The sequence below is a fragment of the Carassius gibelio genome, chromosome B13 (genome assembly GCF_023724105.1).
Source record: "Carassius gibelio isolate Cgi1373 ecotype wild population from Czech Republic chromosome B13, carGib1.2-hapl.c, whole genome shotgun sequence".
Taxonomy (NCBI): domain Eukaryota; kingdom Metazoa; phylum Chordata; class Actinopteri; order Cypriniformes; family Cyprinidae; genus Carassius; species Carassius gibelio.
The window spans coordinates 26,675,233-26,687,219 of NC_068408.1; the positions used below are offsets into that span (position 1 = coordinate 26,675,233).

The 11,987-nt window shown below is 40.9% G+C and overlaps 1 protein-coding gene across 1 annotated transcript; it reads left to right on the forward strand.

Annotated features, from left to right (window-relative positions):
• The first annotated feature begins 1,887 nt into the window (after window positions 1–1,887).
• LOC127970718 (alpha-2-macroglobulin) lies at window positions 1,888–11,097 on the forward strand. Its single transcript, XM_052573408.1, has 34 exons — window positions 1,888–2,106; window positions 2,274–2,457; window positions 2,547–2,706; window positions 2,810–2,862; window positions 2,944–2,964; window positions 3,078–3,243; window positions 3,320–3,404; window positions 3,503–3,611; window positions 3,691–3,811; window positions 3,888–3,997; window positions 4,063–4,233; window positions 4,315–4,542; window positions 4,629–4,838; window positions 4,920–5,069; window positions 5,567–5,692; window positions 5,772–5,862; window positions 6,489–6,663; window positions 7,262–7,487; window positions 7,808–7,931; window positions 8,006–8,127; window positions 8,209–8,260; window positions 8,354–8,437; window positions 8,533–8,709; window positions 8,804–8,879; window positions 8,947–9,103; window positions 9,175–9,249; window positions 9,333–9,495; window positions 9,570–9,754; window positions 9,849–10,070; window positions 10,148–10,269; window positions 10,484–10,565; window positions 10,645–10,728; window positions 10,817–10,922; window positions 11,007–11,097. Exons 1-34 carry the CDS (start codon window positions 2,012–2,014, stop codon window positions 11,042–11,044), a joined length of 4,350 nt encoding a protein of 1,449 aa, XP_052429368.1. The 5' UTR covers window positions 1,888–2,011; the 3' UTR covers window positions 11,045–11,097.
• Window positions 11,098–11,987: the final 890 nt, after the last annotated feature.

Below are 11,987 nucleotides of genomic sequence, written 5' to 3' on the forward strand. Positions count from 1 at the left end.
GTACGATGGTGGAAGTTTTGAAGATAGTGGGGACAGTTGTTTGGGCCAGGGACAGATTGAAACTGTCTGTGCAGACCTCACTCAGCTGCTCCACACAGGGTTTAAGCACATGACCAGGTATTCTGGGAGGGAGGCAGAGCTGGAGGGGGGCACAGGGTTAGGTGGTTTGTAGTCTGTGATAGTTTGTATGCCTTGCCACATACGCCGGGGTCTGAAGAATTAAAGTGTTCTTCAATCTTCTGTTTATGTGTGAGTTTGGCCTGGCAGATACCCTTCCTCAGGTTGGCTCTGGTTGAGCTGTAAGCCTCCCGGACTCCAGACCTGAAGGCTGCATCTCATTTTTTTTTTGTGTTTGTTCACTCTACCCACACATCTGTTGATGTGCTCCAGGACAGAGTTGGTGTAAGTGTCAATGTTAATCTGAGAATTTGTGGTGGCCTGGGCAGAAAATTCACACCAGGCTGTGTGCTGGAATTGATGTTGGAGAGTGGAGTCAGCACCTTCAAGCCAGATTTAAAAATTCCTTATTGTAGGTTTCACACATTTGATGACCGGGGTATACTTGGGGAGCAGGAACAAAGAGAGGTGGTCAGACTGACCCAGGTGGGGGAGGGGTGTTACTTTGAAGGCATCAGTCACATTAGTATGAGCATAGTCCAGTGTTTTGTGTGTAGTGCGACCACAGAGACATTTTGATGAAACTTAGGGAGAACAGATCTTAAAGTGCAGTGTGTGTGTGTGTGTGTGTGTGTGAGCGAGCATGTGTGTGAGAGAGAGAGCAAATAATATTTTCTCTAAAACTATTAACTTTAAATTGTAAAATACATTGATAAACTGATTCTGTAGTCTAATAAATGGACAGTGTAACAAATTAGATCTTATAACAAGATAAGAACAACTTACTTTAATGTGATAATAGTCCTTATATCCTACACATTGTATATACAGAACCATTTATCTGTTGTAGGGATTGTAAATTGTGACAATATGCTTCTTGTTTTAGGCAACATGTTGAAATATACTGTTGTTTAGACTTGTGATGTCCACCCTGTTTTCGCCTCTGTCCACCCTGCTACCACAGTGTTTTATATATATATATATATATATATATATATATATATATATATATATTAATAAAATAAGTTCAACATATACTATACATATATATTTGTGGTTACTTGAAGGGAATGGAATGGTAAAATGAAATAAATTAAAATGGTTACAAAATCCCATTTGAATTTATTTTTATTCTAAAATAAATGTGTTGAAATTACACTGTGTCTCATAAATACAACAATTTTTTTTAAGATAATGCCAGATTATGAACATTGAAAAGTACATTTGCAGAGTAAAGAGAAGAACATTTTGAATCTTAAAAAATGTAAATATTACAATAACTGTGCATTCAAAACGAGAGAGAAAGGCCTGTAACAGGGTGGACATTTGGTCCTTGCATGTCTGAGGAATTTCCTGAGGTAGACCAGCACATTTTTCTTAAAGTGTAACAAGCCCTTTTGTATAAAATTATTACATCATGGAAATGTAAATTTTTTAATGGAAAGTTACCAAGCTGAAATAGCACGAATAGTAAGAATGACGCATTTAATAGTATTACAAAAAAAAAAAGCAGTTGCAAAATTGCAAAAAGCAGTTTTTATGCATATTTTATCCTGAGGTTTTGTTGCATTTACACAGTCTTGACCAGCAGGAGTCTGCGTGTGGTGTTTTGAGCACTTCGAAACAGTGAATCTTTTTGCGAAGCAATTAGTTCAATTGAGTCGAAGCTTTGAAAAGTTTCGTTTCTCCCAACACTAGCTGGAGGTTAATTATTGACATTAACGAGTTCAATGAATTCCTCCAATTAAAAGCGTTCAAATATTGCTGCAATAGTTACAGCTGATTGAGCGTAGCTGTAGAGCTTGGTGAAGTTCTGCAGGTTTTGTGAAAGAGGGATTTGATTTGATTTGATTTGATTTGATTTGATTTGATTTGGTTTGGTTTGTAGTCTTGGATGATCGCCCTCATGGCTTTGAAGGAATTTTGTGTTTTGAACGGGTTTATTTTAGCCCTTTTTCTCTTTGCTGTTGATGGACAGGCATCAGGACCGTGAGTAAATGGTTGAAAAAAGACATTTTATTTTGAACATTATTCCTCAAAGTTTGTTTTTGTCTCTATATTATGGGAATTACCTCTGTGATTATACACCTGCATGAATGTGTGCTGATCTGACTTATACTATCTAATAGTATAATACCCAATTACTGTTACCACAGATCCTTCTTGGTGACGTTTTCTGCAGTGATTGAGTCTTGCTCTAATGCTGAATTGTGTGCAAGTCTTTTAAAACCCAATGAGAGTCTTACAATGACCATCTTTCTGGTTGATGACAAAAATCAGACAACACTGCTTGCACAGCAGAGATCTTCAACAGAGTTTCACCGCTGTTTTTGTTTCCAGGTCTTTTACCGTGGGCACATGTGGCCCTTTTTATTATTTATTTATTTATTTATTTATTTATTTTGTATTAAGACTGTGTTTCTCTACAGGCCCCTCGAGTAGATGTTGAAGAATTGGTGCAGAAAGTGAGGGTGGTACTTCAAGGGAGGTTCTTTAAAATGACAGAAGAGAGGAAAGTCATGTTCAGACGTTACCTGCCTTTAACCTTCATCCAAACAGACAAACCCATCTACAATCCAGGACAAACAGGTGAGCTATGAATTACCCTTGTATAAATATAATTGATCAGAACTTGTAGTGCAGTGATCTTTCTGCATGTTCAAATGCACGATGTTCTGTTTCCCTCCTGCAGTGAACTTCAGGGTTTTGACCATGGATGCTAAACTTGTTCCTTTTGATCAAATGGTAAAGCCTGATCTGCCTCTAGTCCAGTATCCCCCCTGCCCCAAGTACTTGATTGCCTAATGTTTCTGTTTGTCTTTACAGTACAGTCTAGTGATGGTAGAGGTGAGGACTTGTTCTGGACCAAGTCTTTGGATGGATCCAACACTGGTTTATCCCTGCATGTTTTTTGGGTTTTGGCTTGCAGTTTCTTATTCCAGGTTTTTTCCTCTAAATAGGACAATCAAAATAACCGGATTAATCAGTGGACCGACATTTCCTCAACGGGGTGGATATTGGAGCTTTCTCACGCGTTAAATCCTGAGGCTCAGGTTGGGATGTACACCCTGAGGGCTTTTATTGGTGATCGAATGATCTCACAGGTTTTTGAGGTGAAAAAGTATGGTAAGTTACACTTGATGGGCAATGGGTAGTTTTTGATGACTGGGGTCCTAATTTGAAGCCTTTATTTCTGGTTTAGTTTTACCCAAATTTGATGTCATCTTGACTACACCACAGATGTATAGTGTGGGAGATGCGGGACTGAAAGTTGAGGCTTGTGCCAAGTAAGCGTGAGCTCTTATTCTCTTGACTTTTTTCTTTCGGTCTATGATCTTGTGGTGTGTGTGGGGTGTTTTTGTTTATTTATTTATTTTTTTCACAGATACACATATGGTCAACCTGTACCTGGTCAAGCATTGGTGGAAGTGTGTCGTAAGCCATACCGTTTGGTATCTGGCACATCTCGTGTGTGTCTTAACACAACTGCTATGGTATATTTTTGCCATACAGAGCAGGATGTTTTCTTTTGTCTAAATTTTAAATCTGACTGTCTTTTTGTTCTGCTACTAGTTGAACAACAGTGGTTGTGCTTCCCTTACCATCCGCACATCAGCATTTTTCACCACCAGTTTTGAAAACTACCTGCAAGATGTATTTCTTGTTAATGGGAACGTCACTGAGGAGGGAACAGGTGAGCTTCTGGCCGATTAGAAGCAGTTTCTTGTTTATTTGTTTCCTTAAAATTTGTGGCATTTACTTCCTGCCAGATGTTGTGACCTCAAAATCCAGAACTGTGTCCATTACGTTTGAAGTTGGCAAGGTCATGTTTTTGAACCTCCCAGGTTTCTTCAACTATGGATCAACGATTAACGGAGAGGCAAGTAAAGGTTAATCTCTTACTAGACTTTTATTGGTTCCCTTTCCTAACCTTTTTCCCAACAGATCTTGGCATCTTCTTTCAATGGGACTCCAATTGCAAACAAGATGGTCTATCTCTTGGATGGTAGCCAGTGGCCCAACAAACTGCTGATGAATCTGACTACGGACATGCATGGACTGGCCTCTTTTTTCCTCAACACTGCAGATCTCCCTAAAGCTGATCTGAATCTTGTGGTACAGTTTGCCTTAATCCTAATTTTAAACTAAGCCGTCTCTGGCAAAGAAACCAATTTTTTTTATCATTTTGATCCTCAGGCAAGTGCAACTTCACCGGTTTTTTATGGTTATAAGTCGCCCTTCTTCAGGATAGATGTGAAGACCGTGCCGCTTTACCAAACTGCTACTCCCAACAACCCAACGTTTAGTTCAATGGATATAGTAAAGCTTGAGCAGCCACTGAAATGTGGTGCCAAATATCCAGTGACAATCGCCTATTATTTTGTTGGAGAAACTGGTGACTACAGTGCTGACATAATCTATATGGTGAGTGGACGTGCTTTTTTTTTTTTTGTGTGGGGTGGGGGGGGGGCACCTTTTTAATGCACCAGATTGTCTCCATTTTCTGTCAGGTCTTGTCCAAAGGGGTGGTTGTTCTGCATGGATTTCAGAAGGTCCAAGTGAGTGCTTTAAATGCACCCAGTGGCACACTGTCATTTGATCTTCATGTCAGTCCAGATATGGCTCCAGAAGTGCAGATTCTGGCCTTCTGTGTTCTGCCCAGTGATAATGTAGTTGCTGCTAGTGCAGTTTTTGACACTGAAAAGTGTTTTCAAAACCAGGTATGTGGATATCCTTTTTACCTCTGTACTTTTGTGGGGCATGGCCACATGTCCTTCAGCTTGAGCTTGTTCTTGTTCCAGGTGTCTCTGCAGTTTTCTCCCCCTACAGCTGTTCCTAGTGAGGGAACAGTTTTGAACATCTCTGCTCAAGCAGGATCCCTGTGTGGCCTCAGCGCTGTCGATCAGAGCGTCCGAATCATGGAGCCAGAAAGACGTTTAAGTGCTGAAGCGGTATCCATGTGCAGTTTAAGAAATTCTTGAAGTTGATTTTGACATCAAGGTTATTCTTTAGAATGAGTTGTGCAAAATTATAAATGGGACAGGACGGCTATTGTGGCATACACCAAAGATTGTTGCATGCAAAATGTCAAACGATTTGTTTACAATCCCAGGTGTTTGACTTCTGATGTGATCACTGGTTTAACTTGTCTAGATTTGCATCAATTGCTGACATGCCTATTAGGGGAAAGTTAAACCTAAGTGATTTTGTATTATCTTGTTTCACCAATGTGCCAAGATTTGGTTTTCATGCTGCTTGGTGTTTTGTCTTGATGGACAGGTCTTTGGAGAAGACACTGTCTAGTTTTAAAGGCTTAGCAAAAGCTCAGTGGTTTGCTTCAAGATGTCAATCTGTGTCTTTCTCTTAAACCGCTTAAAGTGTGTGGGTTTTTTTTTTTTTTTTTTTTTTTTGACAATCTCTTCCCCCCCACCCCCCTTAATGTTCTTAGGTCTTCAGAGAGCTTCCGGTACGATCACCATCATATTATCCATATCTGGTTGAGGATGAACAGGAGTGCCTGAATGTTAGACCCCGTCGAGCTGTTCTTGCAAACGAAGCTTATGATGTTTTCAAGGTTGGAAGTTGTCTGCAATCACTAAGTGGCTGAATACTGATTGACTTTTTAAATGCATCTTTTGCTTTGCTTTTGACAGAGTGTGGGGGTAAAGGTCGCAACAAATCTGCCAGTTCAAGAACCTAACTGCCTGACGTACCGAGGACTGTATTACTATCGCAACTCCCGTAGTAAGCATTTTAGGTTCTTAATCTAAATATCTTGACCGTGTCTTACCAAGTGATGCTTGGTAATGGTAATTTTTTTTTTTTGGGGGGGGGGTTTGAATCTGAAAGCGAAATGCAGTGGGACAGCTACTGCTTAAATGGTGGTATCCCAGACTTCTTGCATCCAAATGCAAGGTGTTAAAAACCACTTGTTTTAAGTAGGGATGCGCCAAAACAGAATTCTGGATGCATTTAAGTCTGAAAAGCAGAGATAAAACTACTAAATCAAACTGGACCAAAAATATTTTAAAGGTGTGCTAATCCAAAAAGCTGAATTCAGTTTTCGCTGTGCTGATTTTTAGTAGGTCTCGTTGCAAGTTCAATGACTTGGGTAGTGTTTTTCTCTGTGGCCAATCCATGATCAGCAGAGATTGTCATGTTTTGGCAAGGTATGGCTTGCTTGGAAAATCAACTAAGGTGAAACTGAAAAGTACCAGATACTGTAAACCGTGGAACCCCCTCTTCTTACTATAGGATAACTTGGTGCACAGAACCGATTTGCCTAATGCCTATAATGAATGGACAAATCCAATTAGTTGCAGTCCCAAAGAAATATATCTTTTTTTTTTTTTTTTTTTTCTTCTTCCCAGTCGCTTTTGGCTTAGTGGGAAGGGCTCAGGGAAGGGCTCAGGGAAGTGGCCAGGGAAGTGGCTTGGGAAGCGGGACTGAAGGAGGGGGTGCTGGAGGTGATGGCAGCTCCTCTTTTGATGTGACAATCAGGACTTACTTTCCAGAAACCTGGATCTGGCAGCTTGCTCAAGTGGGGTAAGTCTTGTTTCAGCAAATTGACTCCTATGGCCCTGTCGACATGAAATGGGATTTTCAAAACTGCCAAATTCTACTGTCCACACAAATGCAGTATCCACTCACTAAAATGAAGGTGAAGATTTTCAGAGACTCTGGTTTCACTGGCTAGACAACACTGCGACTGGAGACTTTTTCGCTTGTGACATTGGAGTGCTCCATTATTTCCTGTCTACATGAGGCAGTTTGTAATTGGCCACTGTGGCTTTATGGTTGGGTTTATACTTCCACCTGTTGATAGCTCTTGACAGTGCCTCAGTGTTTTTGTGTTTTCATGTGGACAAGGTTTTTTTTTTTTTTTTTTTTTAAACCGAGCATAAACTCATGTTATAAAATACCCATGTATTTGTGGACTACACCTGAAAGAGGTGTCCAACTGTTCCTAGTTTTCAAATAACCCTGAAGGACATGATTGGCTGGATCTAGTGCGTTTCGAGTTGAATAGGCACTTTCAATCACAGTTCCTGTAGGACCACAGCCCAGTGATCTAAAGCCACTTTGCCTTAATGGGTTTCCCTCTCCTGCCCCCTCATTGGTATCTTCTGGTGTCCTTTTTCAGAAACTCTGGTTCCACACAAGTTGCTCTGAAGGTTCCTGATACTATCACCACCTGGGAGACGGAGGTGTTCTGCCTGTCTTCCAGAGGTTTTGGTTTGGCTCCTCCTGTTCAGCTAACTGCCTTCCAGCCCTTCTTCCTGGAGCTCTCCCTGCCTTACTCCATCATCCGTGGAGAGTCTTTTGAGCTGAAGGCTACGGTGTTCAACTATCTGTCCAAATGCATCATGGTCTGAATTCATATTTATTAGTGTAATGGTGTGTGTGTGTGTGTTTTTTTTGTTTTTTGTTTTTTTTTTCCCTCTCGTATGAAGCAATATCTCATGTACAAGAATTTATTTCAAGAAGTCTAAATGTCACTTATCAGCTGACCACATTAAATATGGAAAACTTCAGTTAACCACTATCCCTTACAAGCTTAAACCAGCCAAGTTGGTAGCACAAAAACTCCATCCCAGAAAATGAAGCATGTCTGTCACACCCTAATTGGATCTGTAGAGGAAAATAAGGTTGTCTTTACTTAATGTGTACTTGTATAATTCACTGGCAGGTGAAAGTGACACCAGCTTCTTCCTTGGACTTCAGTCTTCGACCTCTTAATGAGCCGTACTCCTCCTGTCTCTGTGCCAATGGGAGAAAGACCTTTAAATGGATTCTCTCAGCTTCTGTTCTCGGTCTGTTTTGCATGGTGTATCTTCCTAAACTGAAGTGGATACAAGTTTTTGCTCACTTCCTGTCTGTACTATAGGATCTGTAAATGTGACCATCAGTGCTCAAGCTGAACAATCCCAGGTTCAGTGTGGCACTGAAGTTGTGACTGTGCCAGAAAGAGGACGCATTGACGTAGTTACTCGAAGTCTTTTTGTTCTGGTAAGTGTTAACCAGCTCTCTTGAGTATGATCATGGAGCTCATGCGGTTTTACTAAAGTGATGTTTAATTGCTTTTTATAGCCTGAGGGAGTTGAAAGGGTCTTCACCCAGAGTTGGTTATTGTGTCCAAAGGGTTTGTTTGCTCCAACATTCTAAATGCATTCGACCTTTTACCAGTAAACCGTAACCTAGCACTCTGTGCTGATCCATTCTGTTTGGTCCACAGGAAGTGCCCTTTCAGAAGATTCATCTCTGATGTTTCCAACAAATGTGATACAAGGATCATCCAAATGCTCAGTTTCAGTCCTTGGTAGAGTTTCTTTAAGGGGAAATGGACCTAAAGCCATTCAGCAAAATAATTTGGTTTCTGGCTTTTTGGTTTGACTCATTTTCTTCCTCTCTTAGGGGATATTATGGGTCGTGCACTAAAGAATCTTAATGGCTTGCTACAGATGCCATCTGGCTGTGGAGAACAGAATATGATTGTTCTTGCTCCCAATATTTACATCCTACAATACCTTGAAGCCACTGCACAGCTCACACCAACCATCCGACAGACTGCCATTGGTTACCTTCAGAGCGGTACAGATAACCAAATCCTAAAAGGACTAATCATTGGCCTGACTCTTGATCAAGTGTGTGTGTGGGTTTTTTTTTTTTTTTTTTTTTAATTCAGGATACCAGGGACAACTGAATTACAGGCACGGTGATGGTTCATACAGCACTTTTGGTTACGATGCATCCAATACATGGTAGGTTTTCTTGCGGTTCTTTTGAGCGTCACTTGAATTGGGTTGTAATGTGACTCTTCATGGCCAGGTTGACTGCATTCGTCATGAGGTCTTTTGGCCTAGCAAGGCATTTCATCTTCATTGATCCCAATGTCCTCCAGAGCGCACAGGATTGGTTGATTAGCAAGCAGGGTTCAGATGGCTGTTTCATGCAAGAGGGAACTCTGTACCACAATGACATGAAGGTGCTTATTTCTTTTAAATGTGCCATAACTGGTCTAAGACTGACCTTAACTGTTCTACTGCTCCATTGTAGGGTGGCGTTGGTGATAATGTGACCATGACAGGCTACATTGTTGCATCACTGATTGAAATAGGTGTTCTTGTCACGGTAAAAACATGCCTACCAGTAGTTCTAAAGCTTGAAGATGACTTTCCAGTCCCCCAGTAGTCTAAAATTTGCTTTGCTTTCAGGATCCCATCATTACCAATGCTCTATCTTGCTTGAGGCCTGTCGTTGGGAACCTGGGAAACATTTATGCCACCGCTCTGCTTGCCTACACCTTCAGTCTGGCTGGAGAGACCAACACTCGAACACAGCTTTTAAATTCCTTGGACAATGTTGCCATTTCTGACGGTGAGCTTCACTGGTCTATTGAGACATTCTTCAGGGTCTTTGGCACCAACTTTGTTCTCTGTCTTGTCCCCAAGGCAATAAGCTTCACTGGTCTCAGACTTCATCTGGAGATACTCTGGCAGTGGAGATCAGCTCCTATGTGCTGCTGGCCATTCTCTCTGTACAGCCCCTCACAACCGCTGATTTGAGCTATTCTAACCGCATTGTCAACTGGCTTGTGACCCAGCAGAATCCTTATGGAGGCTTTTCATCCACCCAGGTGACTGACTACCACACAAGCATAAACATCCTGTCTGAGTGGAGTTTTTTTTTTTTTTTTGTATTTATTTTTTAATCTGGAGCTTTAATTTTAGGACACCGTGGTGGCTCTTCATGCTTTGTCTCTGCTTGCCAAACAAGTGTTCAGCTTGGATGGCTCCAGCACTGTTACCGTACAGTCATTGTCTGTAGCAGGAGAGGTTCATAACTTCAACGTGAATGGGGACAACCGGCTGCTATATCAGGAGAAGCCACTGAAGAACGTTCCTGGCAGATATAGTGTTGGAGCACAAGGGTCCACCTGTGTGTCTGTGCAGGTCTGTACCTTTACCTACTTAACTTCTACCTCTATGCTTGTCCCAGTTATCCTTATGTTTTGGTTTTGTACTCTCAGGTTGCATGTTTCTACAACATCCCGACACCAATTAAAGTTTCTGCAACACTTAGTGTTGAAGTGAAGGTGGCAAGAGACTGCAAAGTGCGTGGAGCTGATCTCCTGTTGAACATCACTGTGACGTAAGAACCGCTTCAGACACTGTCCTGTTTGACCCTTAATGCATCTTTACACAGCTGAGCTAAGGCTGCTCTGTGCCTGCTCAATTCTGTAACAGTCACATGAAAGCCCGTCTGAATGTAGTTCTGTCCCACCAATTTTAATTTCTGCATAAATGCCATTTAAGCCATTTTTGAAGATGCACCCAATCATTAAATGTAACTCCCCTTCATTTAGGTACAATGGTGCAAAGCCAACTACTAACATGGTTATTGTGGACATTAAACTCCTGTCGGGTTTCACAGCAGATACGTCACTGGTTTGTATGTTTTAAGATGACTTGTATGTAAAGTACTAAAACAAGCCACTTAAGATGTTAATGGACTTTTCCCTCTCAGCTTGGATCTCCACCAAATTCATTTGCTCCACTAGTGCAGCGTGTTGATGCTGGAGATGACCATGTGCTTGTGTATCTGAAAGAGGTGAGCTGTGCACTGTTCTCTCTCCGTCCCCTTCATGTGTGCAGTGTATTCGTTTATTTGCTCTTGCTTTATCCTTTCTGATTTGCAGGTTCCCAAGGGTGTCCCCATGACCTACAGGCTACAGCTGAAGCAGGTTCTTGAAGTTCAGAATCTCAAGCCAGCAGTTGTTGAGGTTTATGACTACTATCAGCCAAGTATGCATTCAGTGGCTCATGATTTTCACTTTATTTACCTGTTGAACATGTCAAGCTAACTTTCTGTTTCTCTTTCACTTTCAGGTGATGCGTTTGAGACCACATATATGCCTCCCTGTTAATGACTGTGCTCTTCTAGCTATTGGATGCATGAATTAAACTCTTAAATCAGTAATTGTTTGCATCTTTTGTTGAACATCTAGTGTGTTTTTGAAATGGACCTCTCAACCTTGGTTAAAGCTTATTTTAGCCCTGTGATCCGAGTTTGTGGTCAACAGACTGGCATCATGGTCTATTTTTCCAGTTGACCGCAAAGGGCACTTTGGTTTCCTTTTTGGACTTAAAAGTAATCACTTGAATCTGTAAATGGGTTTTGTATGCTCACCATAACAAAACTGTACTTTTGATAGATGAATGAAATCAAACTTATTGCATGCTTTACAGGCATGAGATCTATAGAAGACTTGACATGTCTATTCTTAAGTGAAGTAAGTCTTACCAAACCACATTCTATATAAAGGAGTAATCTGTATGAATCCAACAATGTGTCCAGTATCCCAGTCTAAATTCCTCTCTAATTAGATCACGCACGTGACAATAGCCTTATTACAAATCTCCACTTGAAGCGCAACATTTCAAATTCCTACATCACCATAAAGCAGCAATCGGTTCATATTGAATACTTTGTTTTTTGGAAGATGTTGAGAGGAATACAGGGTTCATACAGTCATGAAAATCCTGGGAAAAGTCATGGAATTGTAAAATGCTAATTTCCAGGGCTGGAAAAGTTTGGGGGGAAAAAGTCATGGAAATTTGTTACACAATCTCTATATTCGACTGGTCACCGTGATTTTACCAAGTAAGACATGTTCCTGGATAAACATCTAAAGATCCTGGATCAACATTATTGTCCAAAAATATAGACTTAACCGAATCCCTAAACCTTGCCCTACCCATATTTTATTTCTGAAATCAGTGGGAAATGATAGTGGATTAACAAGGTTGTAGAAACGTCTAACCCTAATTATAAGCCTAAAACCTATATTTCCTGAAGAGTTCTCGATT

Excerpts from the sequence above, each read along its gene's own strand:
- LOC127970718 (XM_052573408.1), top strand. The coding sequence starts at position 2,012 with ATGATCGCCCTCATGGCTTTGAAGGAATTTTGTGTTTTGAACGGGTTT. Across the intron at positions 2,863-2,943 it reads TTGTTCCTTTTGATCAAATG|TACAGTCTAGTGATGGTAGA; the intron begins GTAAAGCCTGAT and ends TTGTCTTTACAG. Across the intron at positions 10,566-10,644 it reads TCACAGCAGATACGTCACTG|CTTGGATCTCCACCAAATTC; the intron begins GTTTGTATGTTT and ends TTTCCCTCTCAG.